This window comes from Mus musculus, chromosome 12 (genome assembly GCF_000001635.26).
Source record: "Mus musculus strain C57BL/6J chromosome 12, GRCm38.p6 C57BL/6J".
Taxonomy (NCBI): Eukaryota; Metazoa; Chordata; class Mammalia; order Rodentia; family Muridae; genus Mus; species Mus musculus.
The window spans coordinates 23,918,779-23,945,933 of record NC_000078.6 but is presented as its reverse complement, the minus strand read 5'-3'; the positions used below and the strand labels follow the sequence as shown (position 1 = coordinate 23,945,933).

At 41.1% G+C, this 27,155-nt stretch overlaps 1 protein-coding gene across 2 annotated transcripts in view; it reads left to right on the top strand.

Moving 5' to 3' along the window:
* Positions 1–27,155, top strand: part of Gm17330 (predicted gene, 17330) — an 84,709-nt gene that overhangs the window by 23,519 nt on the left and 34,035 nt on the right. The window contains exons 2-6 of one of the 2 annotated variants that reach the window (XM_030247060.1): positions 14,029–14,155; positions 14,356–14,416; positions 15,753–16,801; positions 16,889–17,530; positions 18,048–19,257. In XM_030247060.1, the coding sequence (XP_030102920.1) occupies positions 14,029–14,155; positions 14,356–14,416; positions 15,753–16,801; positions 16,889–17,530; positions 18,048–18,151 (1,983 nt within the window). In that variant the 3' untranslated portion in view covers positions 18,152–19,257. Of the gene's footprint in view, positions 1–14,028; positions 14,156–14,355; positions 14,417–15,752; positions 16,802–16,888; positions 17,531–18,047; positions 19,258–27,155 lie in introns of those variants that run through there. The other variant, NM_001378694.1, reaches the window with a different exon arrangement.

Here is a 27,155-nt window from a genome sequence, read left to right as displayed (position 1 = left end):
ATGCCTGCTTCTTTGTTCTTTGTAAAATTCCCCCTCGACCCCTCCTCTACTCCCCGAGATGTATGCTTTAAAAAGAAGGCACCTCAGCCTAATAAACGAGACCTGGACAAATTTGCTTGGTCTCCTGCTTTCTTTCCCTTCCTCTCATCTCCTTCTAGGGTGTGGTCCCCCTCGCAACCAGGAATGACTGAATACGGCAGGATGGGATAGGCTTTCTTTTCCTTTGCGGGCAGGACTCTAACCCATGTGAGGCCATCTTTCTCACAGCTAACAAGTTCCCACCTCAGGGCCTTGGCTCTCTACATTCCTTTGGAGGACTCTCCCCAGCCCCTTAGGCTCAGCTGTTTCTTCTCTTCATCTCAGACTTAGCTCTAAAGTTGCTTCCTCTAGGAAGCCTTTTCTGACTGCCACTGTTGATGTCCTGCCCCTGCCCCAGTTATTATTACATCACCTCATTTTGTTTCTCTCAATAGGACTCACAGGAGGACTGTAGATGTAGCTCAGTGATAGAGTCCTTCTCCAGCATGCACAAAACTCTGAGTTGTAACTCCGCCCATCCCCGCCCCCGCCCTGACCCCAGAACAAAATAAACTGTGCATAGAGTGTATTCCCACATATGAGAGGTAGAGGCAGGAGGCTCAGGAGTTCAAGGTTATCCTTAGCAACGTATCAATTTAGAGGAAAACCTGGGAGACACATGAGCCTAAACACACACATACACACAACTTCAAAATGACACATTCATATGATAGAGACCCAAACCTCTGTTTTCTTAGATTAAATCCCAATAGTACAATAGAGTTTGCACACTTTGAAATTGTAGCCTTCTGACAAGATGAGAAAACAAAGTCCTTGTTTTTGGTGTATACCTGTGTAAGCTAGAAAAACATCTCTCAAAGGTTAAGTGCAAACGAGTTAGCTCGAGGTCTCCCTAAGTCTTGGTAGGAGTGAGTTCTGCATTTCTACCAGGCTCCCAGGCAGCTGCTGCTCTCCAGACCACAGTTGGCACATCACAGATTGAGGCAGGAGTTCCTTTGTTCATATGGAACTGTGTTCATGACTGTCATCTTGAGCCTTAGGCTTCCAACATCGAGGAGGAGGAATCTTGAAAGTTACTGTGTCTGATTGGGGGCAGTGTGGGGAAGTGCAAGGTGGTCCAATCACCACCCTCCCAACTAGCATGTTCATTCCTCTATAAATAAGTTTCCCAGACTACTTGAGCAGCTTGCCTAACCTATCATGGGTGAAGACCCCATTCTGTCTTGGCAGATGGCAGACCAATGGCTTTCTCAGTAAGGATTTCATGTCGCCTCTCATTCTGCCTTCCAAAAGCTAAGTGGTGCCATGCAATTAGTTTTCTAGTAATGTTTATGGAGTCCATAGAAAGACCCAGTCTCAAAAAGACAAAATGAAATTTATGGAGGTCCTACTCTGTGTCTGCCCCAATTTAGAGCTTCCCAGAAGCTGAGTGCAAGAGGTGAGCATCAAGCAGCAGAGTCTGGAGCTGGTGAGCTGGCTCAGTGGTTAAGAGTGCCGACTGCTCTTCCAAAGGTCCTGAGTTCAAATCCCAGCAACCACATGGTGGCTCACAACCATCGGTAACAAAATCTGATGCTCTCTTCTGGAGTGTCTGAAGATAACTACAGTGTACTTACATATAATAAATAAATAAATAAATAAATAAATAAATAAATAAATAAATATTAAGAAGCAGATGCTTTGGCGATAAGTGCAAATTGTTGTATAATGGAAGCTTCTAGAACAGATTGGGGTTGAGATGTATTGTACGTTCAGTGAAATGAGTGCTCTCACCTTGTCAGACTCAGTAATTGTCCAAAAACCAATCACTTCACATTTCAGTGAGGATGGAGACAGGCAGAGAAATGGGTGGTAGGCGTCTGTACTGGCTAGTTTTGTGTCAACTTGACACAGCTGGAGTTATCACAGAGAAAGGAGCTTCAGTTGAGGAAATGCCTCCATGAGATGCAATTGTAAGGCATTTTCTCAATTAGTGATCAAGGGGGAAAGGCCCCTTGTGGGTGGGACCATCTCAGGGCTGGTAGTCTTGGTTCTATAAGAAAGCAGGCTGAGCAAGCCAGGTGAGGCAAGCCAGTAAAGAACATCCCTCCATGGGCTCTGCATTAGCTCCTGCTCCCGGACCTGCTTGAGTTCCAGTCCTGACTTCCTTTGGTGATGAACAGCAGCATGGAAGTGTAAGCCAAATAAACCCTTTCCTCCCCAACTTGCTTCTTGGTCATGATGTTTGTGCAGGAATAGAAACCCTGACTAAGACAAATTGGTACCAGCAGAGTGGGGTATTCCTGTGACAACCTGACCATGTTTTGGGGAGGACTGTGGAAGGACTTTGGAACTTTGGGCTTGAAGATCCATCCATTGTTAAGAGCTCTGTCGGATGTTGTGTAGGAGCTTGGAAGATAATGTTGAGAACAGTGCAGAAGATGGAGGCCTGGCTTGTGAAGTTTCAGAGGGAAAATTAAAGACTCTTTTCAGGGCCATTGCTATTTTGGAGTTTGATTATTCTGTGGTTCTGGTTAGCTGGGACTGAAGAATCAGTTGTGATTAACAAGATACCAGAACTACTAAAGCAAAACCTTTGCATTACTGGGACTATTGATGCTGGTTAGCTGGAGCTAAGAAATTAGCGGTGATTAAGAAGAGACCAGCATCATTGAGGTGACAACTTCTGGGAAGTGTTTTCTGAAAGCACAAAGAGGCTGTGTTCCAGAGATGGCCAAGGTTGTACTCCTGCTGCAGCAGGACTTGGTAATATGTAAGGGTCACCCAGGTGGTACTGGTTTTGAAGGCATGAAGGGGTCATGCAAAGCAGCTGAGGCTCGGCACTGTGAGAGGCCATGGAAGGCCATTGGTGAGGGTGCAGCCTCAGTTGCAAATGAAGGCCCAGGACTGAAGGGGTCATGCAGTGTTTTGGAGATGCCAGTACCATGAGATGACCACCAAGAGCAGCAGCAGCAGTGGAGTACAGGCATCTGGAGCCTAGAGGATGATGTGTGTGCTACAAAGGGCGTGGCTGGAGAAGTGACCCAAGCCCTTGGAGGAGCCCAGAAGATCATGAGTTGGATCCCAGACATTGGGCGGTTGGAGATTGACTTTTGCTTTTGATTGTGACTGTGCCCTGATATTTTCCCTCTTGAAGGAAGAAACTGTTTTAGTGGAGCCCACAGTTAAGAGACTTTTAATTGTAAAAAGACTTTGAATTTTAAAAGAGATGGATATTTTAAAGAGATTGAAAATTTAAGAATATGTAAAGACTGTGGGACTTTTAAATTTATTTAGAATGGGGATGAATAAGATTGTAAGGGTTGAGGCTTACTAGTGATGTTTTTGTGTGTCAAGTTGACAAGGGGTCAATTGTACTGGCTAGTTTTGTGTCAACTTGACACAGCTGGAGTTATCACAGAGAAAGGAGCTTCAGTTGAGGAAATGCCTCCATGAGATGCAATTGTAAGGCATTTTCTCAATTAGTGATCAAGGGGGAAAGGCCCCTTGTGGGTGGGACCATCTCAGGGCTGGTAGTCTTGGTTCTATAAGAAAGCAGGCTGAGCAAGCCAGGTGAGGCAAGCCAGTAAAGAACATCCCTCCATGGGCTCTGCATTAGCTCCTGCTCCCGGACCTGCTTGAGTTCCAGTCCTGACTTCCTTTGGTGATGAACAGCAGCATGGAAGTGTAAGCCAAATAAACCCTTTCCTCCCCAACTTGCTTCTTGGTCATGATGTTTGTGCAGGAATAGAAACCCTGACTAAGACAGCGTCTCACTGTGCACCAAGATCTATTAGTATTATTCTTTTTAATAATAGTTCTTTTTTCTACAGTCCAGTCATTATCCCCCTCCTGTTCTAACCTCTGACTGTTTCTCATCCCTTTCCTCTTCCCAGTCTCCAAGAGGATGTCCCTCCCCGCTGCCCCCATGTATCAAGAACTTAGTGCTGTGCTCTGCTCTGTTTCTTTCTGCTGCCTTACAGATTCTCTGTCTAATGCTTGAAGGAAGGAGAGTAGCCAAGACCACGAATTTTGCACAGACAGTCTGAGAAACTGGACCCTCAGGCTCAGGTTTGGGGTTGATTCTGAAAGATGACCAAGACACTTCCCAAGCAGTCAAGAAAAAGAAATTGTTCCAGGCCAAGGATTTGGTGTGAGGGTATGAAGGTGTGTGAAGATGAGGAAGCTCCCAACAATGTTCCAGGGTCAGAAGCTAGCTAGCCTGTCCTACAGGAAGCCAATGAGGAGCAGAGCTGCTCTCAGTGGGGGAAACACAGAGGGGCACTGTGAGCTGTGGGGAAGGGCAGCTTGAAGTCTCAAGGATGTGGCTGACACTCTCTGCTGAGCAGGTCTAGTGTACTGCAGATGCTTTAGTGTGGGGCTCTTGGGTGAGTGCTGCAACTTCTCAACGCTCTACAGGTGAATGAATGCTGTGGTCAAGAAACTTTCTCAGGGGAAGAGAGGTAAAGGCGGGTCAACTCTGAGGAGCCAGTGACGGGGGGTTGGAGTTTGAGTAATGGTGTGGAGTTGTGGTTCTAGATTCTCCCTGGTCTTGCCATTATGGGGGTGTGCTTGATCATCTCTGGGGTGTCCACTGCATACATCCACAATTTCACCAACAGGGGCAAGGAAACAGCTGCTCAAGTTCAGTCCCAAGGGTCTGGAGAACATTGACTAAGAAAATGTTTTCCTGGCTGATGAGAAAAATCACTCAGCTATGGTCATCTGTTCCTGTTAGAAGGCTATGCAGCATATTATATACTATGCGCATGTTATGAAATGCATAATAAAAAAAGTTTCCCAGTCATTCATGGCTGAGTCCCACAGAAACTGTCAAAGTTATTCTTAGTGGAAGGCCCCTACAAAGGTAGGCAGGGTTTGGAGGTCCTTAGAGGTTAGAGGGTAGCTGTGAGAAGGGTTGGGGGAAGGGCTAGAGTAGAATCAAGAGCTTCACTTTTATTTCATAGACAATAGGAAAACACTTGAGAAATGCCTGCCCCATCTAAAGGAGAGGGAGAGAAACCTATGAATGCATCCACACGCTGAAGGAAGAGGGATTTTTTGTTTGTTTGTTTTGTTTTCTAGAAATAGGATCTCACTATGTCTGGCTTCTAATTGGCTCTGCTGCCCAGAATTTGTAGTTTCAAATTCCTGAGCTTTCCACTCAGACCTCAGCTCAACTGGAGACCAACCTGTCTGCATAGTCAAATGCCCCACATGAATGGTGAGTTCTCCCCCAGAGCTGGGAGAGTTGAGAGTCATCTTGGGGGACTGACTCAAATGCTAATGTAGTGCAAACCACACCTGAGATCTGGAAAAGGTGTGGCCCTAGACATGAAGCACACTTTAACCTTGAGGATGGGTGAGACCCACTGGCCAATCAAGGTCTCCACAGGCAGACCTGCCAGTCTGACAAGGAGGCGGGATCTTACGGGTGCCTTTCCCCAAGTTCACTGTGCCTGTGCAGGCTTGAATGGTTCTGTGTCCTGCTCTGAGCTCTGCTGTTGGGTGCTGTGAGAGGACCTCAGGGAAGCTCTGAATTCGAGACATGGTGAGCACAGGGTTACTGCCCACAGAGGGTAGGGGCAGGGTGCTGAGTAGTGGAAGCTGGGGTGGTGAGTCCTCTCTGGGGCTGGATGGGAAGTATAGGCCATATGTGAGCATCTGTGAGGTCTCTCGTGTTGCTCCTCACTTGCTCCATCAGGGGGTGACCTCTGATAACTTCCCTATCATTGCCCAAATCATTTGGACCTAGTTAGGCTGGCTTGTGAAAAGAAGGGTGGTTTCTTTGAGTCTGTAGCACACATGTCCAAACCCCTTTGACTTTTAGTATACATTAAGAAGACAGGTAAAAATCTAATAGGTTTGATTTCATACATTATACTTGTTTTTGTTTTGTTTAGGTTTTGTTAATTTTTTTTTCTGTTGCAGTTTTTTCATGTTTTTTGCATCATATGTTTAGTGAGTTGATTATCATTTGGCAAAGGGACTTTAATAATTTAAGATTTTTTTGTGGTTTTATTGAAAAATGATAGAGCTCTGAGCTGATATTCTTCTATTCCAATCGTTTCTAATTTTCGCCTTCACATATTTTTCAGAAATCCCAGTTGTTTATTGCCATGAAACTTTTAGAATCCACATTTTTTGACTGAGATATCAATTTTTTCTCTTAGCTTTGAATCCCTGAGATTCTGTCTTCCTTTCCTGTTCTACGGGTGACCCTTGCCTCTGTAGTTGTCAGTGTACAGGTAATCTCATGTCCTGCTCTTAGGGACTTAGCAACTGCTTATGTCATTTCCTGCCTCCATCCCCTGTGTCTGTTGTCAGGCGTGCTTTATATACATGGACCACCAGCTATAGCAGCTCTCTATTTTTGTTCCCTGTCTCTGTTCTCTGCACATGCACACTCTCTGTCATCTCTCCCCTCATGGCTCTCTTTCTCCTCCCTGTCTGTGTGTCTGTCTGCAGGTCCTCTTGTGTACTTCAATCCCTTCCCCAGGTTCTCACTCCTCTCCCTTCCCCCAAACAACCTCTTTTGCACTTTATCTGTTGCATGCTTTAATTTCTCAGACCTGCTGTGATGGCATAGCTTGGATTTCTTGGTTGCAATTGTTCCTGGCTGTTACTCTCTATGTTGCTATGCTGGTGTGTAGCCATCTCTGTTTGGGTGATTATTGACCTAGGTACTGGCCTCTGGGTTTGTCTTTTTGGGTGGGAGTTTTGTTCCTGGGTTACTGTTTGATGCATGGATTTGAAGAGAGTGTTAATTGACAGTTTCCTATTTTACTGACCTATTTGGTGGGTATGGGCAACAGTGGATGCTTTGTGATTTTAAAAGCTGGGAGAAGAAATAGGCAGGAACAGAAGATCTTAGTAATCCACAAGGAGACATAGGAGAGAGGTCAAGCAACCCATGGTGTTTAATACAATGTTGGAACAACTGGGAAAATTGAATCTGGGGTAAATCAATCAATCATGAAGTTGATCTATGGAAGCTTACCTTGTGTCCTTTCAGGCATGGAATGTGGTTGAACAGGGAGTATCTGCCCAAGTCCGGGCTGAGACACAGGGATGAGCCAGGAATGGATGGCCAGGAGGGAATTGTCTATGGTGTTATAGGAGGCTTGCACAGGAGGAGAGGAAATTTCCAGTGGTATTCTGTTCCAGTGTTAAGGGCAGCTGATATTAGGGTCTGCAGTAACAGATAGTGAGGTAGGTCTTTGGACAAAGTCTAGTCTACAGACAGGCATGGTTGTGGTTAACCAGGAGTTTCTGTCTATAATCAGGGGGTTAGGAACAGAGATGAGTTTGTAAATCCCAAACAGTTTGCTTTTTGAGAATGTACATTTGTACATTCCAGCAAAAATCCCATGACAAAATCCCCTTATGAACAGCCAGTTAAGGTACATCAGCAGGGTCAGCTACATAGAGATACCTAAGACCTCCTATAGAAAACAAAAACAAAAACAGCTTACCCATCATGGTTGTCAGAATTTTTTTGCCACCCTTGCCTGGTTCCTGCACATTATGCCAGACATACACTTTTTAAAATGTTACAATGCTGATTTCGATGCAAATTCCCCAATCTTGTTGTAACTACAATAAATACTCAAAACCTCTAGACTTGATCTCTCAGTTTGTACCTAATGGGAGTTTGACTGCTGAGAGTCCTTGTTACTGAGCTCATAAAAAAGACCTCTGTGTGTTTGCTTTGCAATCGGCTCTGTGCAGGTCATTGCAGTTTCTGTGACTTAGGCATAAAACCTGATGCTTGACTGGAACCCCAAGACCCTCAGGACTCCCATCTGAAGGGTTGAAAGACTGCTGTTAGGATGTGTCATTGCTGTTCTTTGTATCAGTGACCTGTCTGTCAGAAATGTGTCTCTGTACCTTGGTTTTTTTAATTTTCTTGAGTACTCGTGGAGGGAGATGAACATAGTGAATGTGGAACTCCAGTGAAGTGGAAATGCTGGAGAGTCATAGCTACAAAGGGCTAGGAAGATGTTCCAGACCCTGGAACAGGGGTCGTGTGCCCCTGGTCCTAATTTCTGGGAAGTTACAGCAGTCTTGGAACCCTGCTCCATGTCTCACAGCTGCCATCCTGTCTTCATTTTCTACTCTGTACAAGTGGTGGGATCTGCTGCTTAGCCTTCACCGACACCTTGTGGCCCTCTATTATGTTTGTGCCACTTTAGTATTCTCTTACTGAGAGAGGAAGTGAGACTGTTTCCATCCCAATTTATATAGTTACTCATCTTCCAGCTTGGGTTAAATCCCTCTTATCAAGAGGACCTGTACCCATTAAATTGCCCCTGACAGAGAACTCTTTATGACCGCATTCAGGGCAAAATCAGACTCTGCAAAACATGGTGGAAAGGACAAAGACCTCATTTTTCCCCCTTCTAAACAACCCTGTTCTCAGTCTATATGTGACTCTGTAGGTTTGAACTTGGAGCTGTCAGTATATGGTAGGTTGTTTTTCATCCCTTCCAGCAAAGTTAGCATATCTTCCTTAGACCAGAGTCTTATTTCCAGGTCTGTGGGACAATCTGCTCCTCCATTCACCTTCCAGCTGTTTGGCCACCTCTTTTGTCTCCCTGGCCTGGGAATCCAGGGTTAAGGACACCTCACCACAGGGCAGTGCAGCCTCCCTTCTCCCCATTCCACTGTATCCTTCCATGCTCTGAGCCAGGAGCCCTTCCCATTTTATCCTGGCTCAGACACTACTCCAACTCTCTGATGTGGTGGCAGGGGTCCTGTAATTGATATGGTTAGATCATTGGTTTTGGAGTTTTACAACTTTCTCATTATTATTATTATTTCTCATTATTATTGTCTCTGTGTCATAGTTGTTTTAACTCAACATTTCAGACTACAGTCATCTGAAGGAGCCTCAGTTGCAGGTGTGCCCTCATCAGAATGGCTGGTTTCTGTCTCTGAGAGATAGTGTTGATAATTGATATAGGAAGACTCTTCCATGAAGGGTGGCAATATAGGGAAGCAAGTGGACTTGGGTTGGATGAGAGAGCTAGGTAAGCATTGTAGCTGCCTGTGGCCATGTGAACTGGGTTCCCCAGAAAGGCAGCCCGGGGCTGAAAGAGATCAGAGGGCAACAAAAGAATGAGGCCAAGACAAACCTTTCTGTTCAAAGCCTCTGAAGTTTACTGAGAGTCCCTGCTTATAAAGAGGGTAAGCCCATCTGCCAGCCCATTCTTTGTGCCTGGAGCCAGCCCATAGGCGATCTACAGGGCTTGTCTCCAGATAGTCTCCAGAACCTTTCAGCAGGAAGCAGAGTATTGGAGAAGATCAAATAGAGCCATCAAGGTCAAAGGCTCTATTCTAGGTGTACTGGCTTGTTTTATGTGTCTACTTGACACAGCTGGAGTTATCACAGAGAAAGGAGCTTCAGTTGAGGAAATGCCTCCATGAGATCCAACTGTAAGGCATTTTCTCCATTAGTGATCAAGGGGGAAAGGCCCCTTGTGGGTGGGACCATCTCTGGGCTGGTAGTCTTGGTTCTATAAGAGAGCAGGCTGAGCAAGCCAGGGGAGGCAAGCCAGTAGTGAACATCCCTTCATGGCCTCTGCATCAGCTCCTGCTTTCTGACCTGCTTGAGTTCCAGTCCTGACTTCCTTGGTGATGAACCAGTATTGAAGTGTAAGCTGAATAAACCCTTTCTTCCCCAACTTGCTTCTTGGTCATGCTGTTTGTTTAGGAATAGAAACCCTGACTAAGACACTAGGTAATCTCCTTCTTAGTGGCAGCAAGGTCAAAGTCTGGATCAGCCTGCTCCAAGGCTGAGGGAGGCTACAGAGCATGAGAGAGTGACCAAGCAAGAAAGCAAGGCAGGAAGTAGTGTTTGTCAAATGTTTTTGCTTTCATTTTCTAGCTTTAGTTTCTAGTCTGAGCTCCCAGTGTGGTGGGCTGTGATCTGACAGAACCGTGTAAAACAAACATTTATTACCTGAGATGCTTCTGCTCAGAGGAAACCATCACAGCAGCAGAGTTGCAAGGTAGAACAACAACAACAACAACAACAACAACAGCAACAACAACAATTGTTTCAAAAGCTGATTTTGCTGCTGGACAGAATCTCTGGTCTCTTTTGAAGGAATATAGAAAATATCAGAAATTGAGATGGCAAAATCGTAGAAAGCTGTACATGGAGCTTAATTGGTTCTTCCCATAGGGTCTGGAAGATTGGAGTGTTGACAGCAATGCAGCCACACGAAGTTGAGGTCATACTATTTCAGTAGAAAATAGACTGAAAAACTTTAGGAAGAGGTCATTTCTGTGATATTTTGGCCAAAAAAAAAAAAAAAAAAAAAACCAGAAAACTTTTGTACTTGGCTTATGCCCTGAGATATTGAGTAGGTCAAACAAACAAACAAACAAACAAAAATATTGCCTGATTTGTATATTTTTACGCGATTGATAAGTATTTGTTCAATCTTTCTATTTCTTTTTTTTTTTTCCCTCTGAGACAGAGTTTCTCTGTGTCTCCCTGGCTGTCCAGGAACTTACTTTGTAGATCAGGCTGTCCTCGAACTCAGAAATCCCCCTGGCTCTGCCTCCTGAGTGCTTGGATTAAAGTCGTGCTCCACCACGACCCGACTTCCCCTATTTCTTTATTCAATTTACATTCTAATTGTTACACCGATCCCATTCCACCTTCCATAGTCCCTCATCACTGACTCCCTTTTATTTCCCCAGGGAGGGTGGGAACCACTTGAGTATCTCCCAACTATGGCATGTCAAGTCTCTGCAGGGTTAGACACATCCTTTCCCACTGAGGTCAGACAAGGCAGCCCAGTTATGGAAACAGTTTGCACAGACAGGAACAGCTTAAGGGACATGCCTCACTCTCAATGTTGGGGACCCCATGAAGACTGAGCATCATATCCACTACATATATGGTGGGGGCCTTCATCCCAGCCTGTGTGTGCTCGTTGGTTGGTGGCTCCATCTCTGAGAGTCTCCTAGGTTCTGGGTTAGTTGACTCTGAGGGTCTTCTCATAGACTTCCTATTCCTTCAGAGACCGTCAATTCTTTCCCCAACTCTTTAAAAATACTCCCTGAGCCCTGTCAAATGTTAGGCTGTGGGTCTCTGCATATGTTTCAGTCAGATGCTGAATGGAGACGCTCAGAGGACAATGATGCTAAGCTACTATCTGCAAGTATAACAAATTATCCTCAGTAATGCCAGCCTTGGTGCTTGCCCATGGGATGGGTTACCAGTTGGGCAGGGTATAGTTTGGCCATTCCCTCAGTCTCTGTTTCAACTTTGTGCCTGCCTTACTTGCAGACAGAACAAATTTTGGGAGAAAAGGTTTTTGGTTTTTTTGGTGTACTGAACACTTCACTGGTAGTTCTGCCTGACTGCAAGATGTCACCTCTTCATGGTCCATAACTCAATGCTATCTATCTCAGCTAAGATCACTTCCCTAGCTGCATTTGTGCCCTACCATTCATAGTCTCAGGCACATTCTATAGATGCCCCCACACTAACCCCGCTCCCTCTCAGCATCTGCTAATTTCATTTCATTTTCCTGGCTCTCAGGCCTTCCCTTGTCTCTCACCCATCCCTAAAACTCCCCTTCTTCTTTCTTAACTACAGTCCCATCCAGTTTTCTCCCTTCCATCTGCCTCTTCTGTCTCTTTCAACCCCGTTCTGAGTGAGATTCAACCATGCTCATTTGTGCCTTGTCTTGTTTAGTGTCTTTCGGTCTATGAAATGAACTGTGGATATCCTGTACTTATGGTTATTATTCACTTGTAAGTGAGTACATACATGCATGTCCTTTTGGGCCTGACTTACCTCATTCCAGATATTAGTTTCTAATTGTACCCATTTCTCTGCAAAATTCATGATGTCCTTGTTTTTCATACCTGAGTAGCACTCCATTTTGTAAATGAAACATGGTTTTTGTGTCCACATTTCAGTTGAGGAACATCTGCATTCTTTCCTGTTTCTAACTGTTACAAATAAAGTGGCTGTGAACTTAGTGGAGCAAATGCCCTTGTGGTTATACGCCTATGAATGTACCCTGAGTGTAGTACTTCCTCCTGCTTGCTATGTTTTTAATTAATGGAAGGAGTATTCAACGTGTTTCCTCATCCCAGGATGGAACCTTAAACAAAACCTGCTGCAAATTGGTCCAAGGGAGGCAGGGTCCATTAATTTAGAAGCCAAACTTCACAGGATCATCCATATTGTGCTGCTTCTAGAAACTGAAAGATGAAAATAGCATAGTCATATATTCTTTCTCTATGGTTTCAGTTTAGCACCACTCCAGCCATCTTTTGACAGAGTCAGGATCCCAGGGAAGACTCTGTGAGAGTTCCTTGCCTTTAAGTGGTTCAGGTTGATGCTTGAGTTGCATTTTGTGACCACAGGTTGTGGAGAAAACTAACGCATTGAGAAATCTGCCATGGAGAGATGCTTACAGGGAGATGAAGTACCCAAACTGAGAGATGTATGAGAAGTTACAGGAAGAGCACCATCTATGCCTTAAGCAATTGAAGTCCAATGTGTTTGAGACAAAGCTATAGGATTTGGTGTTTGCCCTGCTGTTTTTCTTACGTTTGACCAATCTTCTCTCCCTACGTGCACATTCCTATCGATTGGAATGGAAAGAGGTATTCAGTGCCAGTTTATGTTGGAAAGATATAACTTGCTGTTTGATTTTGCAACTTTGCTTTCTGATGTGGCTGTCAAGATACTGTCTTGAGTGTCAGCAGAGACTTTAGATATTTGAACAGTGCGAGAGCCTTTCTAGATTCATCTTGGGGAAGGTGAAAGTGTATATACACTCAAAAAATTTCCTTTTTCTTTCTTTCCTTTTTTTTTTTTGTTTATCCTATAATTTAGATATTCATTATCACCCTGATCACTGTCCCTACTCTAGGTCCCTGCCCTCACAGACTCCCTCCTCCCAATCTCCTCTGTTTCTTTTTTGAGTGGGGTTGTGGCCCCCTATGTACCCCGTGGGCACATAGGTTATAGTCTATTTTTTAGGATGGCATATGCTCATGACATCAATACTGCCTGAGGCTTCAGAGTCATTGGATTCTGGGTATTGATGTTTCCCCAAACTCTTGTGTTTGTTTTGAAATTTTTAAATAAATAGGGGTGTTTTGCTTGTATGCGTGAATATGAATATCATGTGTGCCTCATCGTTAGTGTTGTTTGAAGGTGGACTCAGAACTCTTGTTCATAAAGCCATGGGTCACGTGAATGCTAGTATTGACCACTGTTATCTGGAAGACCTGCAAGAGCTGTCCATGGCTGATTTATCATTCTCTCCTGCCTTATGTTGCTTTTTATGTTCAACACTTATATTACTAATATTTTCATCTGTCCATTGGTCCATTAAATGTGCCTTGATTGCCAGTAAAGTTTACTAATGTTGCAGTTTAAAGCGGTACACTTCCTGTTTCTGCTAGATGAGTACAGAAGTGCAGGGAATGTATACTTCTTTGAAGGAACTGTAGTAAACAACTGAGTTCTTTCTATCATTTTTGTCTCCGTGGTTGATTTTTGCAGTGGAGTAAGGATCTTAATATGTAACCTTTGCAGTCCTGGAATTTGTTACATAGAACAGACTAGGATCCAGCTCAATGATATATACCTGCCCGTGACTCTGGGATTAAAGACATGAACAAATACACCCTGCTTGTCCATGATTTTTCTCATTAGTGATTCTTCTTACAAATTATGGGATATGTGCTCAGTACTGTTGATCTGTTTCACCCTACATCTCCCTCTCAATTGTAATTCCTCTCGAAAGACTTTACCCTATTTATTTAAAATGTTCATAAGCAACACAGGTGAACCTTCAACTCAATTTCCTTTAAAATGTTATGGTACTTAGATTATAACTTCTGTGTCAAGAAGTCAGTGGAGGAAGCACCAGAATTACATGAATATATGGTCAAGGAAGCATATGTTTACTTTAGAGTGATGTCAGTACCATGTTTTGTGATGTACACATGTATGGGATATTTTAGGATGCAGTGACTTATGATGATGTGCACGTGAACTTCACTGGGGAAGAGTGGAATTTGCTGGATCCTTCCCAGAAGAGTCTCTACAAAGATGTGATGCTGGAGACCTACTGGAACCTCACTGTTATAGGTATGACTGTAAATTTTCTTTGCTTTTCAAAATAGTAGGAAAACATGTCTCTTGTTTAGTGATGGTGCTCTGTTATTACAACTGAGAACAAGGAAGACTGAGCTGAATAAATAGTGTCCAGTGATGTGAAAATTCACAGTACCTTGAATTTTGCCTATTCCCAATACTGGATCATTCATTTTTCTCATACTGTCTTTTAGGCTACACTTGGGAAAACCATCATATTGAAAGACATTGTCAAAGTTCAAGAAGAAATGAAAGGTAATTTTCATGTGAAAGCTGATGCAATTATGCCTCTAAGGAAATTTTACTATGATACGGAAGCTCTAAAGAAAAGCAGGAGTGTAAAATGTCAATACTTGAAGTGTAACTATAATTACAATATTTTTTTAAGATTTATTTATTTATTATATGTAAATATACTGTCGCTGTCCTCAGATACTCCAGAAGAGGACATCATATTTCGTTATGGATGAATGTGAGCCACCTTGTGGTTGCTGGGATTTGAACTCAGGACCTTCGGAAGAGCAGTCTGTGCTCTTAACCACTGAGCCATCTCGCCAGCCCTAATTACACTATTCTTAAAAAAAATATATACTGCCTCCATGTAGTTATCTGATTTATCTATCAAAGCATTCCTCTTTTTTAAAAAAAGATGAGGAAACATTGCCTTAAGAGATACCTTTATTCAATTTGTAGCTCTATTAGAGCTATACTGATCTGACAATGTGTATAGACTTACAAGACTCAGATATTGCACATCGAATAGTGATAAATATATATCCAAAACCTTCCAATAAGCAAATAATCCATGGGAAAGTTGGTGATACTCATAGTCTTATAGTGAAATTGATCATTTGTTTAGGGTACAGTTTATGAGAGTCAAGATTGTTGTCATAGGAGAAACCTTAATTCATATATTACAGGTCTATGAGGAACAAAAAGTCAAACAGTGTGAATGCAATGTGGAAACCTTTCATCTGTTATTCTTTTTTTAATATATATATCATGTGTCACAATAGATAAAAGCCATGTGAGCATAGGGATATTGAAAGAAGCAATGTACTTCTTTCTATCCCAGAACTGGGAGCTAATTGTCAGATTCTGCCTTTGGTAGACATTCTGAATATGAGAAAAGTTGCAATCAATTGGTTTTCTAATTTTACTGGGAACTTCCCAAAGCTCACACTGTAGAAAATCTTTATGGGTACTAGGAATTTGGAAATTCTTTTGTTTGTCCTGGTTCACAGTCAAATGTGGTACAATTCACACTACAGGAAAAATTACGAAAGCAATTACTGTTATAAAGCTATGCGTTGTTCTATTTTCCTCATATAGATGAAATACATCATATAAAAATCCCATATAAAAAGGGTATTATAAATGTCAGCCATGTAATAACCATCACAGATATCTCGAAAGACGCAAAACAACCCATAATGAGGGAGAACCCCATGAACATATGAAGTGATAAAACCAGATGATCTGGTCCACCTTTATCAGTAGACCAATTTGTAAACTTTATTCATCTTGATGAAATGAGTGAACAAGGAAATTAATGTAGTAAACATATCACATGTGCCAATTTTCATTGCAGGTATGTAAGCAATCATAGTGGAGAGAAACTCTATGAATGTAATGAACGTTCTAAAGCCTTTTCATGTCCCAGTCATCTGCAATGTCATAAAAAAAGACAAATTGGAGAGAAAACACATGAACATAACCAATGTGGTAAAGCCTTTCCAACACCCAGTCATCTTCAATATCATAAAAGAACCCATACTGGAGAGAAACCTTATGAATGTCATCAATGTGGTCAAGCCTTTAAAAAATGCAGTCATCTCCAACGTCATAAAAGAACACATACTGGAGAGAAACCCTATGAATGTAATCAACGTGGTAAAGCCTTTGGAAGACCCAGTCATCTTCAATATCATAAGAGAGCACATACTAGAGTAAAACCCTATGAATGTAATCAATGTGGTAAAGCTTTTACAAGTCACAGTGGTTTCCAATATCATAAAAGAACACATACTGGAGAGAAACCCTATGAATGTAATCAGTGTGGTAAAGCTTTTGCATGTCACAGTTATCTTCAATGTCATAAAAGAATACATACTGGAGAGAAACCCTATGAATGTAATCAATGTGGTAAAGCCTTTGCACAACTCAATAATCTCCTATGTCATAAAAGAACACATACTGGAGAGAAACCCTATGAATGTAATCAATGTGGGAAAGCCTTTGTACTACTCAGTAGCTTCCAATTTCATAAAAGAACACATACTGGAGAGAAACCCTATGAATGTAATCAGTGTGGTAAAGCCTTTGCAAGTCACAGTTATCTCCAACGTCATAAAAGAACACATACTGGAGAGAAACCCTATGAATGTAATCAATGTGGTAAAGCTTTTACAAGTCACAGTGGTCTTCAATATCATAAAAGATCACATACTGGAGAGAAACCCTATCAATGTAATCAATGTGGGAAAGCCTTTGCAGATCACAGTATTCTCCAGTATCATAAAAGAACACATACTGGAGAGAAACCCTATGAATGTAATCAATGTGGTAAAGCCTTTGCACAACTCACTAATCTCCAATATCATAAAAGAACACATACTGGAGAGAAACCCTATGAATGTATTCAATGTGGTAAAGCCTTTGCAAGACCCAGTCTTCTCCAATTTCATAACAGAACACATACTGGAGAGAAACCCTATGAATGTAATCAATGTGGTAAAGCCTTTGCACTACTCTTTAGTTTCCAATGTCATAAAAGAATACATACTGGAGAGAAACCCTATGAATGTATTCATTGTGGTAAGGCCTTTGCAAGACCCAGTCTTCTCCAGTTTCATAAAAGAACACATACTGGAGAGAAACCCTATGAATGTATTCAATGTGGTAAAGCCTTTGCAAGACCCAGTCATCTCCAACATCATAAAAGAACACATACTGGAGAGAAACCCTATGAATGTAATCAATGTGGTAAAGCCTTTACAAGTCACAATGGTCTCCAATGTCATAAAAGAACACATACTGGAGAGAAACCCTATGAATGTAATCAATGTGGTAAAGCCTTTGCACGTCACAGTAATCTCCAACATCATAAAAGAACACATACTGGAGAGAAACCCTATGAATGTAATCAATGTGGGAAAGCCTTTGCACAACTCAGTAGTTTCCAACGTCATAAAAGAACACATACTGGAGAGAAACCCTATGAATGTAATCAGTGTGGTAAAGCCTTTGCACGTCACAGTTATCTCCAATGTCATAAAAGAACACATACTGGAGAGAAACCCTATGAATGTAATCAATGTGGTAAAGTCTTTTCACAACACAGTCATCTCCAATGTCATAAAAGAACACATACTTTCCCGATATAGCTGTCTCCTGTGAGGCTATTCCAGTGCTGAGCAAATACATAAGTGGATGCTCACAGTCATCTGTTAGATGGAACACAGGGCTCTCAATGGAGGAGCCTGAGAAAGTACCCAAGGAGCTGAAGGGGTCTACAACCTTATAGGTGGAACAACAATATAAACTAACCAGTAATCCCCAGAGCTCATGTCTCTAGCTGTAAATCTAGTAGAAGATGGCCTAGTCTGCCATCATTGGGAAGAGAGGCCCCTTGGCCTTGCAAACTTTATAAGCCCCAATACAGGGGAACTCCAAGGCCCAGAAGTGGGAGTGGGTGGGTAGGGGAGCAGTGCGGGGGGGGGAGTGTATAGGGGAACTGTCTGAATAGCTTTTTAAATGTAAATGAAGAAAATATCTAATAAAAATTGAAATATAAAAAAAACATACTGGAGAGAAATATATGAATGTAATCAATGTGGTAAAGCCTTTTCACAATTCAGTAGTCTCCAATGTTATAAAAGTACACATACTGGAGAGAAACCCTATGAATGTAATCAATGTGGTAAAGCTTTTGCAGGTCACAATCATCTCCAATATCATAAAAGAATCCATAATGGAGAGAAACCTTAGAAATATAATCAATGTTATAAAAGCCTTTTCACAAAGTTATTGTCTCTATAATCATAAAAGAACCCATATTCGATAGAAACCTTATGAATGTAGTCAATGTGCTAAAGCCTGTGCATATCCCACTCCTCTTCAAAATGTTAAAGATTCCACACTGGAAAGAAACCTCATGAATGTAATCAATGTGGTAAAGCCTTTTTGCAACTCTATAGTCTCCATTATTTTTAAAGAACACATAGAAGACAGAAACCTTTGGAAGGTAATCGGTGTTGTAAAGCATTTGATGTCACGGTCATCTATGATGACATAAAAGATCACATACAAGTGAGAACCCATGTGAATGTTATGAACGTAGTAGAACCTTTGCATGTCAGAGTTCTTTAGGCATACACAAGACAAATCACACTGCAGAGAAAGTCCAATTTAAATGTTTGCTTTTCTGAGAGTTGGTTTGGTCATGAGATCTGTTCCTAGCCATTGAAAGGCTGAGGGAGAAACCCTCTGAGTATATTTAGTATGGTAAAGCCTTTGCACAATTTTGTAGTCATTTTCATCATGGAAGAAATTGAACTGGGTAGAAACATTGTGAATATATTTAGTATGGTGAAGCTTTTTCATTGAACTTCTTTTTATGTATATTTTTCTTTTTATGAGAATATTCATACTGGAGACAGATGCTATGAATATCAGCAATGTGGTAAAGCTTTTAAGTTGTTGGGTCCAGTCAGGTTCAACACAACTCACACTCCAGGACAATGCAAATGATAAGAATTTATTGGGCTGGGTGGTGTTGGTGCACTCCTTTAATCCTAGCACTCTGGAGGTGGATGCAGGCAGATTTCTGAGTTCGAGTCCCAACTAGTCTAGAGTGCGTTCCAGGACAGCCAGGGCTCCACAGAGAAACCCTGTCTCAGAAAAAAAAATTATTGGAAACATACTCAGAAGTTTATCTTCAAAACCCCACCGCCCACACCCAACCTGAGACAGAAAGTTGTATAATTTTCAAACACAAAAGCCTCAAAGTCCTAGGCCAATTTACAGCTACATTTTCTCCCAAATCAAAACTTATTTTTATTGAATGAGTCAATAAATGTTGATTGCTAACTCTTTCTATTTGGTTGTTGTTGTTGCAGCTGCGGGTGGTGTTGGTGTTGGGCTGGGTGTGTGCTTTCCCTTCTTTTGTAGACAGTAAGAGATTATTTACTACCTGTGTTTTCATGTATATCCTTAACTTCCGCGGGTTAGATTCTACCTCTATCTCTTTGTGTTGGTCTGTATATTTTGTGAGAGGTTGTTTAAGTTTGAGTTTATCGTGGACTATCTTAATTTGTTCCATTAACGGTGTAGTCATTTTTTTACATATTAAAATCCAGGCATGTGTTGTTTCTGCGGCACATGTGTACAAACCCTTCTGGCATCTACAGACTCCAAGAAGACATCTGTGATCTTAATAGATCTTCCTTTATGTTTTTCCTTGCTTTGTACCTTTGCAGCTTTTAGTATTCTTTCCTTGAACTGTATGTTTTGATTATTACACAGGGAAGAGACTTTATTTTATAGTCCCTTCTGTTTGGTGTTTTGATGATTCTTGTGTTTTCTTTATGTTAGGAAGTTTTTCTTCTAAGATTTGGTTGTCAATACTTTCTGAGACTTTGAGCGAGGATTCTTTTTCCTCTCTTCCTAAGTATTCTTATGTTTAGTCCTTTTACAATGTCCTGGATTTCCATGATACTTTATATCAGGAAGATTTAGACTTAACATTTTCATTGTCTGGTTTACCCATTCCTTCTTTTGCTTATTCAATGATTGAGATTTTTCTTCCATGTCTGTTTTGTGGGTGAACCTTGCCTCTGTAGTTCCTTTTTGCAGTCCTAAATTTTTATTTCCACTATTTCCTAAGTTTTAGTTTTCTTTTTTGCTTCTATTTCCACTTTTATGTATTGAATAGTTTTGTTTACTTCACCCATTGGTTTGTTGTTTCTTGGCATTATTTTTAGGAATTTTGGCTTCCTCTATTTTGGGTTTGTGTTTTCCTGGCCTTCTTTGTGGAATTTATTGATTTTTTTCTAATTTTTTTTCTGTTTTCCTGGATTTCTCTAAGTGATTTGGTCATTTCCTCTTTAAGGAACTCTGTCCTCTCCATCCATTTGGGGTTATAGTGTTTTTCTTGTAATTTAGCTTTGTTGGAATATTTAAGACCTTCTTTGACAATATAAATGAGCTCAGAGTCATTAGCCAGAGAGTGATAAATGCTGGTCCTTATTACATTATCAAGTACCAACATCATGGAATGGAATGGTGCTATCTAAGCTAAGCACTCAGCTTAGATTTAACTCGATGTGTGATTTATCCCAAGGTTGTTCTTTCTCCTTACACTGGACTGGTAGCCAAGTGAGGCACTTTTTGATAGAGTTACTTTTTGTGAGACACCTGTTTTTATCACTAACCTTGGAGTCACCATTTAAAAAAAAAACAAAAAACTGATGGTGACAGGGTGACTGACTTTGTAATTTTCCAGCATGTATTTATTCATGTCTTGTGAATGAAGACAGACCAGATTGATAGATATGTAAATTGGGGACTTTAGCTTGGTTCAAGCAATATTGAATTTTTTACTTTGGAGATATGTCCAATGCACTTTCAGGGTTTGGTCAGCTCAGATGATTGTGACACAAGCCATTGGCTGTAGTTGTGTGTCATGTTACAGATCACAGCAACTGATATTGCACACAGGAGCCAGGTCAAAGAGTAATGTATTAATGCCATTTTTTTCTGCCAGATAAGCACTCTCTCTCTCTCTCTCTCTCTCTCTCTCTCTCTCTCTCTCTCTCTCCCTATATATATGTATATATTTATATTCAATTATATTTCATTTTTTTTAATTATTTTTTTTTCATTTATTTATGTACATCCTGTTTGTGTCCCATTGTGGACAGAGAGACAAGGCAGTCCTCTGCTACATATGTGCCTGGGGCAATGAGCCAGTCCCTGGATGCTGCTTGGTTTTTGGCTGGGAGGTCTGAAGTGTCCAGGTTAGCTCACAGTTTTGTTCTTCTTATCGGGTTGCCATCTTCTTCACCCCCTTAAGTCAGTACAGTGACCTGCCCTTATGTAACATTTCAACCTACAACAATATATCGGTATATTGATCTACATGTTTCTATATCTATCTATCTATTCATCTATATATCTTCAATCTATACATCCTTACATCTATATATCACCTATTAATCTATATATCTACAAATCTATATGTATATATCTATACATCTATATAGCTATCAATAAATATATATCATCTATATATCTATATAGTATCTATAAATCTATATATCTATAAATCTATATATAAAAATCTATATATATAAATCAATCTGTCTATCTATCTATCTATCTATCTATCTATCCATCCATCCATCTATAAGTCTGTCCATATGTTTAGCTTGATTTACCCCTGTCTAAAAGGTCTGTTATTTTCTAGGTTTCAGACGTTCAGTCTGAGAGGAAACAGTATGAGTAACATTTGATCTGATACCAGATCCTCGACTCTGGACCCATATTTTAGATAATTTTGGAGATTGTGATTACATCAGTCCTACCTCCTGTAATCAATCAGTAAACACATCTAATGCCTGCAGCTGGCAAGAAGAAAGGTTGATGGCACTTCAGTTCCCAGCCTTGGTGTCTTTGGAAGAGACCATGAAGGAGAGGGAAGAAGAAGCAGGAAAAGGGTCCCATGGGTGGATAGATTGGGAGAGCATGGCCAGGTGGGTGAGCCTGAGAGTATGAGCAGCCTAGGCAGAATATGGCAAGTGCGCCGGGCGTGGTGGCACTCGCCTTTAATTCCAACACTTGGGAGGCAGAGGCAGGCGGATTTCTGAGTTCGAGGTCAGCCTGGTCTACAAAGTGAGTTCCAGGACAGCCAGGGCTATACAGAGAAACCCTGTCTCGGAAAAAAAAAAAAAAGAATATGGGAAGTGATATCTCACTGTTCTTAGTAAAGAAGTAGAGAAATTAGCATAGAGGAATGGTATCTGCCACATGTTGGTGCTTTAATGCTTATAATAATAATTATTAATTATTTTATTATTTCATATTATTTCACATTATCATTTACTATATTATTATATCACATTTAATATTTCTTATTATTTCATATAATTATTTCTTATTATTTTATTATTTCATATAATTTCTTTTTATATCATATTATTTCTTGTTATTAATTTATTATCATTTCCTCTCTTCTTCTCATTATCATCATCATTATTATTATTATTATTTCATACCTCTATAATTTATGTGGTGGTAAGAAATCCACAAGTAATATTTACCACAACAAGTTGGCTGTAAAAACAGCTTGTGCCCAATGAGTGAAATGCAATTGAAAGTAAGATGTGGTTTTACACACTTGTAACCTTAGAACCCAACAGACAAAACAGAAACATGGCCAACAGTTATCTTCTTGGGATACAGGAAGAAACTCCTCTGGGGTCTCTGATAATAAAGTCACACACATACATACACACACACATACCCCCACACAAACATGCACACACACATGCTACATACATACATTAACACATATACACACACACCACAAACATACTGCATACATGCACCACACATACACCAAACACACACATAATCATGCCCCCACAAAAGCACGCACACGCACATATACCACATACTTACATTCACACACACATACACCACACATACACATGCACACACACCATGTACAGTAACACACATACACCACACATAACCCCACACAGTCACATACATACATTCACACATATACACATACACCACACATACACATGCACACACACCACATACTTACTTTCACACACATACACCACACAACACATGCACACACACACCATATACATTCATTCACACACATACATACAAACACACCACACATACCTCCCTTTTTTGATTCTGCTTCATTTTGCTTAACAATGATTTCTAGTTCCTTCTGTTTCTGTGCAAGTATCATGATTTCACTTTTCTTCCTGATTGCATGAAGTCATGTCATGTGTACTCTGTAGTCAATTTGGTTAACAAGGGTAAACGCATAAAGCAGGGCCTGGGCTGAGGAATTTGCATTTTGGGTGTTCCACTTAGCCAAGAGTGACATGGAATGTCCCAGAGTCTCTTCTCCCCCAGTGAGCCCCTTGGACCATGGCTCTTGGCCAAGGTTGTGGGGAAGGCAGGATGAGGAAATCAGTAGCTGACATTGTTTGTGTACCTACTTGCCTGGTGATTTCTGCTGCAACCACCAGGTTGTTTGTCTGATGACCTTCCACAGGCTCCACCATCTGCCTGCACTTTGACCCCATGAGTGTTAAATGAGAACTCCTCTAACCTATTGAATCTGGGGGCTTTGAAGCTGTCCTGTGTGATAAGGAGTCTCGCCGGCGAGGACACACACACACAGGACACACATGGGTCCTTCTGCAGCATAACTTTAATCCATCTCAAGAGAGAGATGATCAGCTTCTGGGGGAGGAGGCCCAGAACACAGGAAACTCGGTCCTTAAATAGACCACAAGAGCGGTTGGAGACGTTTTTCACCCTGACTGGTTGCTCACTATGAGCCCAGATGACGCCACGGGACAGGCAGGGCACAAGGAATGGAAAAATACCCTAGCATATGTGCAGACTACTTGTTTACCAGTTAGAACACCATATATCAGCGCCATCTTGTAATGGTGATTGCAAGGGCGCCTCCTCACATCTCCCCCTTTTATTTAAAAGGCAACAGGCCACCCAGTACTGAGAGTGGAGATGGAGGTCAAATCCCCAGTGTGCAAAAATACGGGCATTACACAAAACCTTCTCCCAGGCTCACCACCCGGAGGGGTCTTGGTCTGCTCCCGTGTCGTTTTTTCCTGGGGGAAGGACACTTGGACACTCAACCTTTATACAAGATGACATGTCTCCTTAGAATAGGCTCATTTTATGCCACAGAGCCTTTCTACTGCAGTGCTTAGCCGTGCAACCCTCTCGGGCTGCTGAAGCACACTCACTCTATCCCATGCAATGAGACTAGCCTCGTGGGGTGCAAGAGCTGAGTGGTCAGCGACCTATTGCTTAAGTATAGATAATCATATATCAGGGGAGGCACCATGTTCTAATGCTGCAAGTGCTTGGGTTATCACTATCTTGTCCCTTTTTGTTTGGGCTTTAACTTTACAGACCATCCAGAGCAAAAGCAATGCTCTACCGCATAGGATCACGGCAAACAAGCCTACCGCCACCTACTCCTTAAAATAAGAAAATGCAGATGAAATCCAGGAGAAGAGGCCCTCTGTCAATGACAGGTCCACTTGCCTCGAGTTGATCCTTAGAACGGCTGCCCTCAAGGCCTCAAGGGTCTCATCGAATCCTTCAGACCAATTTCCTGCAAGATACAAAGAAAGCTGCCTAGATAGATTAGCTGCATGAGTAAAGTTTTCATATTGAACACTGGTAATGCACAGAGCACCCAATTTTCTTTCACAGTCCAACTGGGCCAACTGGTATAGGACACCTATCTGTTCCTCAACCAGATCAAGGCGCTGATTCAAAATCATCAGCCCTCCTTTCAACTGGGCACTAGCACCTGTCTCATTTCTTAGAACCCATTGGTAATTTGGCCAAATATTTTCTTTTTCTGTAGCATCTCCTTTATCATTCATTACAGCAAAAATCCAATGGAGGTGACAAAACAAAACCCTTTGTTATTTCTTTTCGAGGAAAAAATATTTGATTGACAAGGTGAAAAAACTATAGGAAATGCAAGGTCCGGATGACACCAAGGCATGCTGTGTATAGCAGTAGCATTGTCAACAGGCCATCGTGATCTTTTTGGAATAGTCGCATTTCCCTTTATCATAATCGTGGTGATGTTTATAGGTGAAGTTACATTATTTCCAACATCACTTGAGCCTGACTGTGCTCCTTGAGCAACTTGCGTTAAAGCATTAAATAACACTCCAGATCTCACTTTATTTTTGCTAATGAAATCTGCCCAATTAGAGATAATCTTTTTCTTTAAAAATATTCAGTTGCCAAAAACAAAAGCAAGGTAGAAGAATTGGAATGTACTGGTAAAGGTACCGGCCATGATCTTACTATGGCCCACAAAGCTATACTTATCCCTGTCTCAATCATCAGGAGTAAGAATAACAGGATCATCTTGAGATTCATCTTGCTCTTTTATGGTCCTTGTCAGTCGCGTCGGAACCCAAAGTGGATTATCTTCACCCTGTGGAAAAAACACAAATAGCTTCCCGGGATCTGAATAAGATAGGATCTGGGCCATACCATTTATTATCAAGGACATTCTTCCATTTGACCATTTCACTGGGCGATTGAGGCCATAGTCCGTGCCTTTCAGCTGGTGATCTCCCAGCATCATCCAATTTTAAAAAATTAAGAGTAAATATTATAAGGGATAGAGCCATCTTTGGCGTCATAGCCTCTATCCCCCCTTTTTGTTTTTGTTTTTTAAAGAAGTTTTAATTCTCCTAGTTACCTAATGACCAGTTTGAGTTAGAGGCCTTTATATACATTTCGTGTCCTCCCCAGGACATAGCCTGTGGGAGTCAGTTGCCTTGATGCTAGGTGTAGATCATGATGTTTCTGACTAACAAGAACAGAACATTTGTTTCTAGGGTGGCTTTTCAGCCCAGTCATATATACTATTTAGATTTACAAAATAAACTGCTAGGACTTATCTGTTTAGTCTTTTTTGCCAGTGGCTAACTTCAGCTTAGGAATTTCTCCCTTGAATAGGAGCCAGGTAATGATGTATGTGCTCTAATATGTTGGATATAAAAAGGGGTGCTCACGCATCAAAATACAATCTTGTATTTTCATCAAAATTTTAGATACTGAACTGTTAGTTTTAATATAACATGAACAGTGACTAATTACACTTTCAATTGTTTCTCTTGATGAGAGATTGTAACTAGAATGCTTGAAAAGTCATTATAGTCACTTGTGTATAATATATTTATTTATTAATCAGAAATTAGAGAAAATCTTTAAGTTGTCTCTGCAAATAACTATCTTCTACAACCCAAATAAATATAAGAATCCTGAGTTTGTATCTTTTCCGGAGCTATCTGTAATCTTTATCAGTTAAAGCTTTATGTAAACCTCTACAACACAAAAGCAAATCCTGGGGGTCATTTCCAGGCAACCCAGGACAAGTTCTTAACTGCCCAAAAACAATTTTCTTAAAGGAACAGTATTTTTCTTATAAGTTGCATAAGCAATTGCAAGCTCTGAGATATAATATTGACTATTAATATACAACTTAAAGTTTGATTTTTCAACATTTTTAAACACCATCTTCAGCATCTTTAATTATCTGTGGTGAAACAGGAGGAAACTCAAAAGAATATTCATGTGATTTAGTTCACATATACTTTTCTCTCATATAAAGGCTATTTTTTAAGCACAGTAAATGGGATGCATGCATGCATAAATTTATAGGAAATATGGGAACATGCATGAAAATAAAATTTTAACTTATCTTAGGATAATGATGATCAATTTTACTTCATATGATGCAATAGATCAAACATCAATATTCTGCAATAACCAAATTAATGGCTGTTTGGAACAAGGAACAGACACTTATACATGTAAGCAAACTCTGTACACTATAACTTTATATAAAGTAGGTAAGTCAAATCGCAATGTATTGATAAATTTCACAGCCTAATTGACCTTTTATGAACTTTGAATTTAAATTTTTTTAGAACAACATCTGGCTAGGTCTGTAATAAGGCTCTAAGAAGTGCCACACAAGCCGAGCTGAGGCTGCTCCCCTCCAAGCTCAGCCTTAACCCAAATGCAAACTTTTCTCAATCTGAACACTCTGCCAGAGTCTTGGCTTAAAGATTATCCCTATGTTGAAGTATCCTTAAAGACCTGTTTTCTTGTGTTTGTTCATGTTGTTTAGAAAGACTCTAACCTTGAGTTCCCAATTTTAAGCTAACATTCT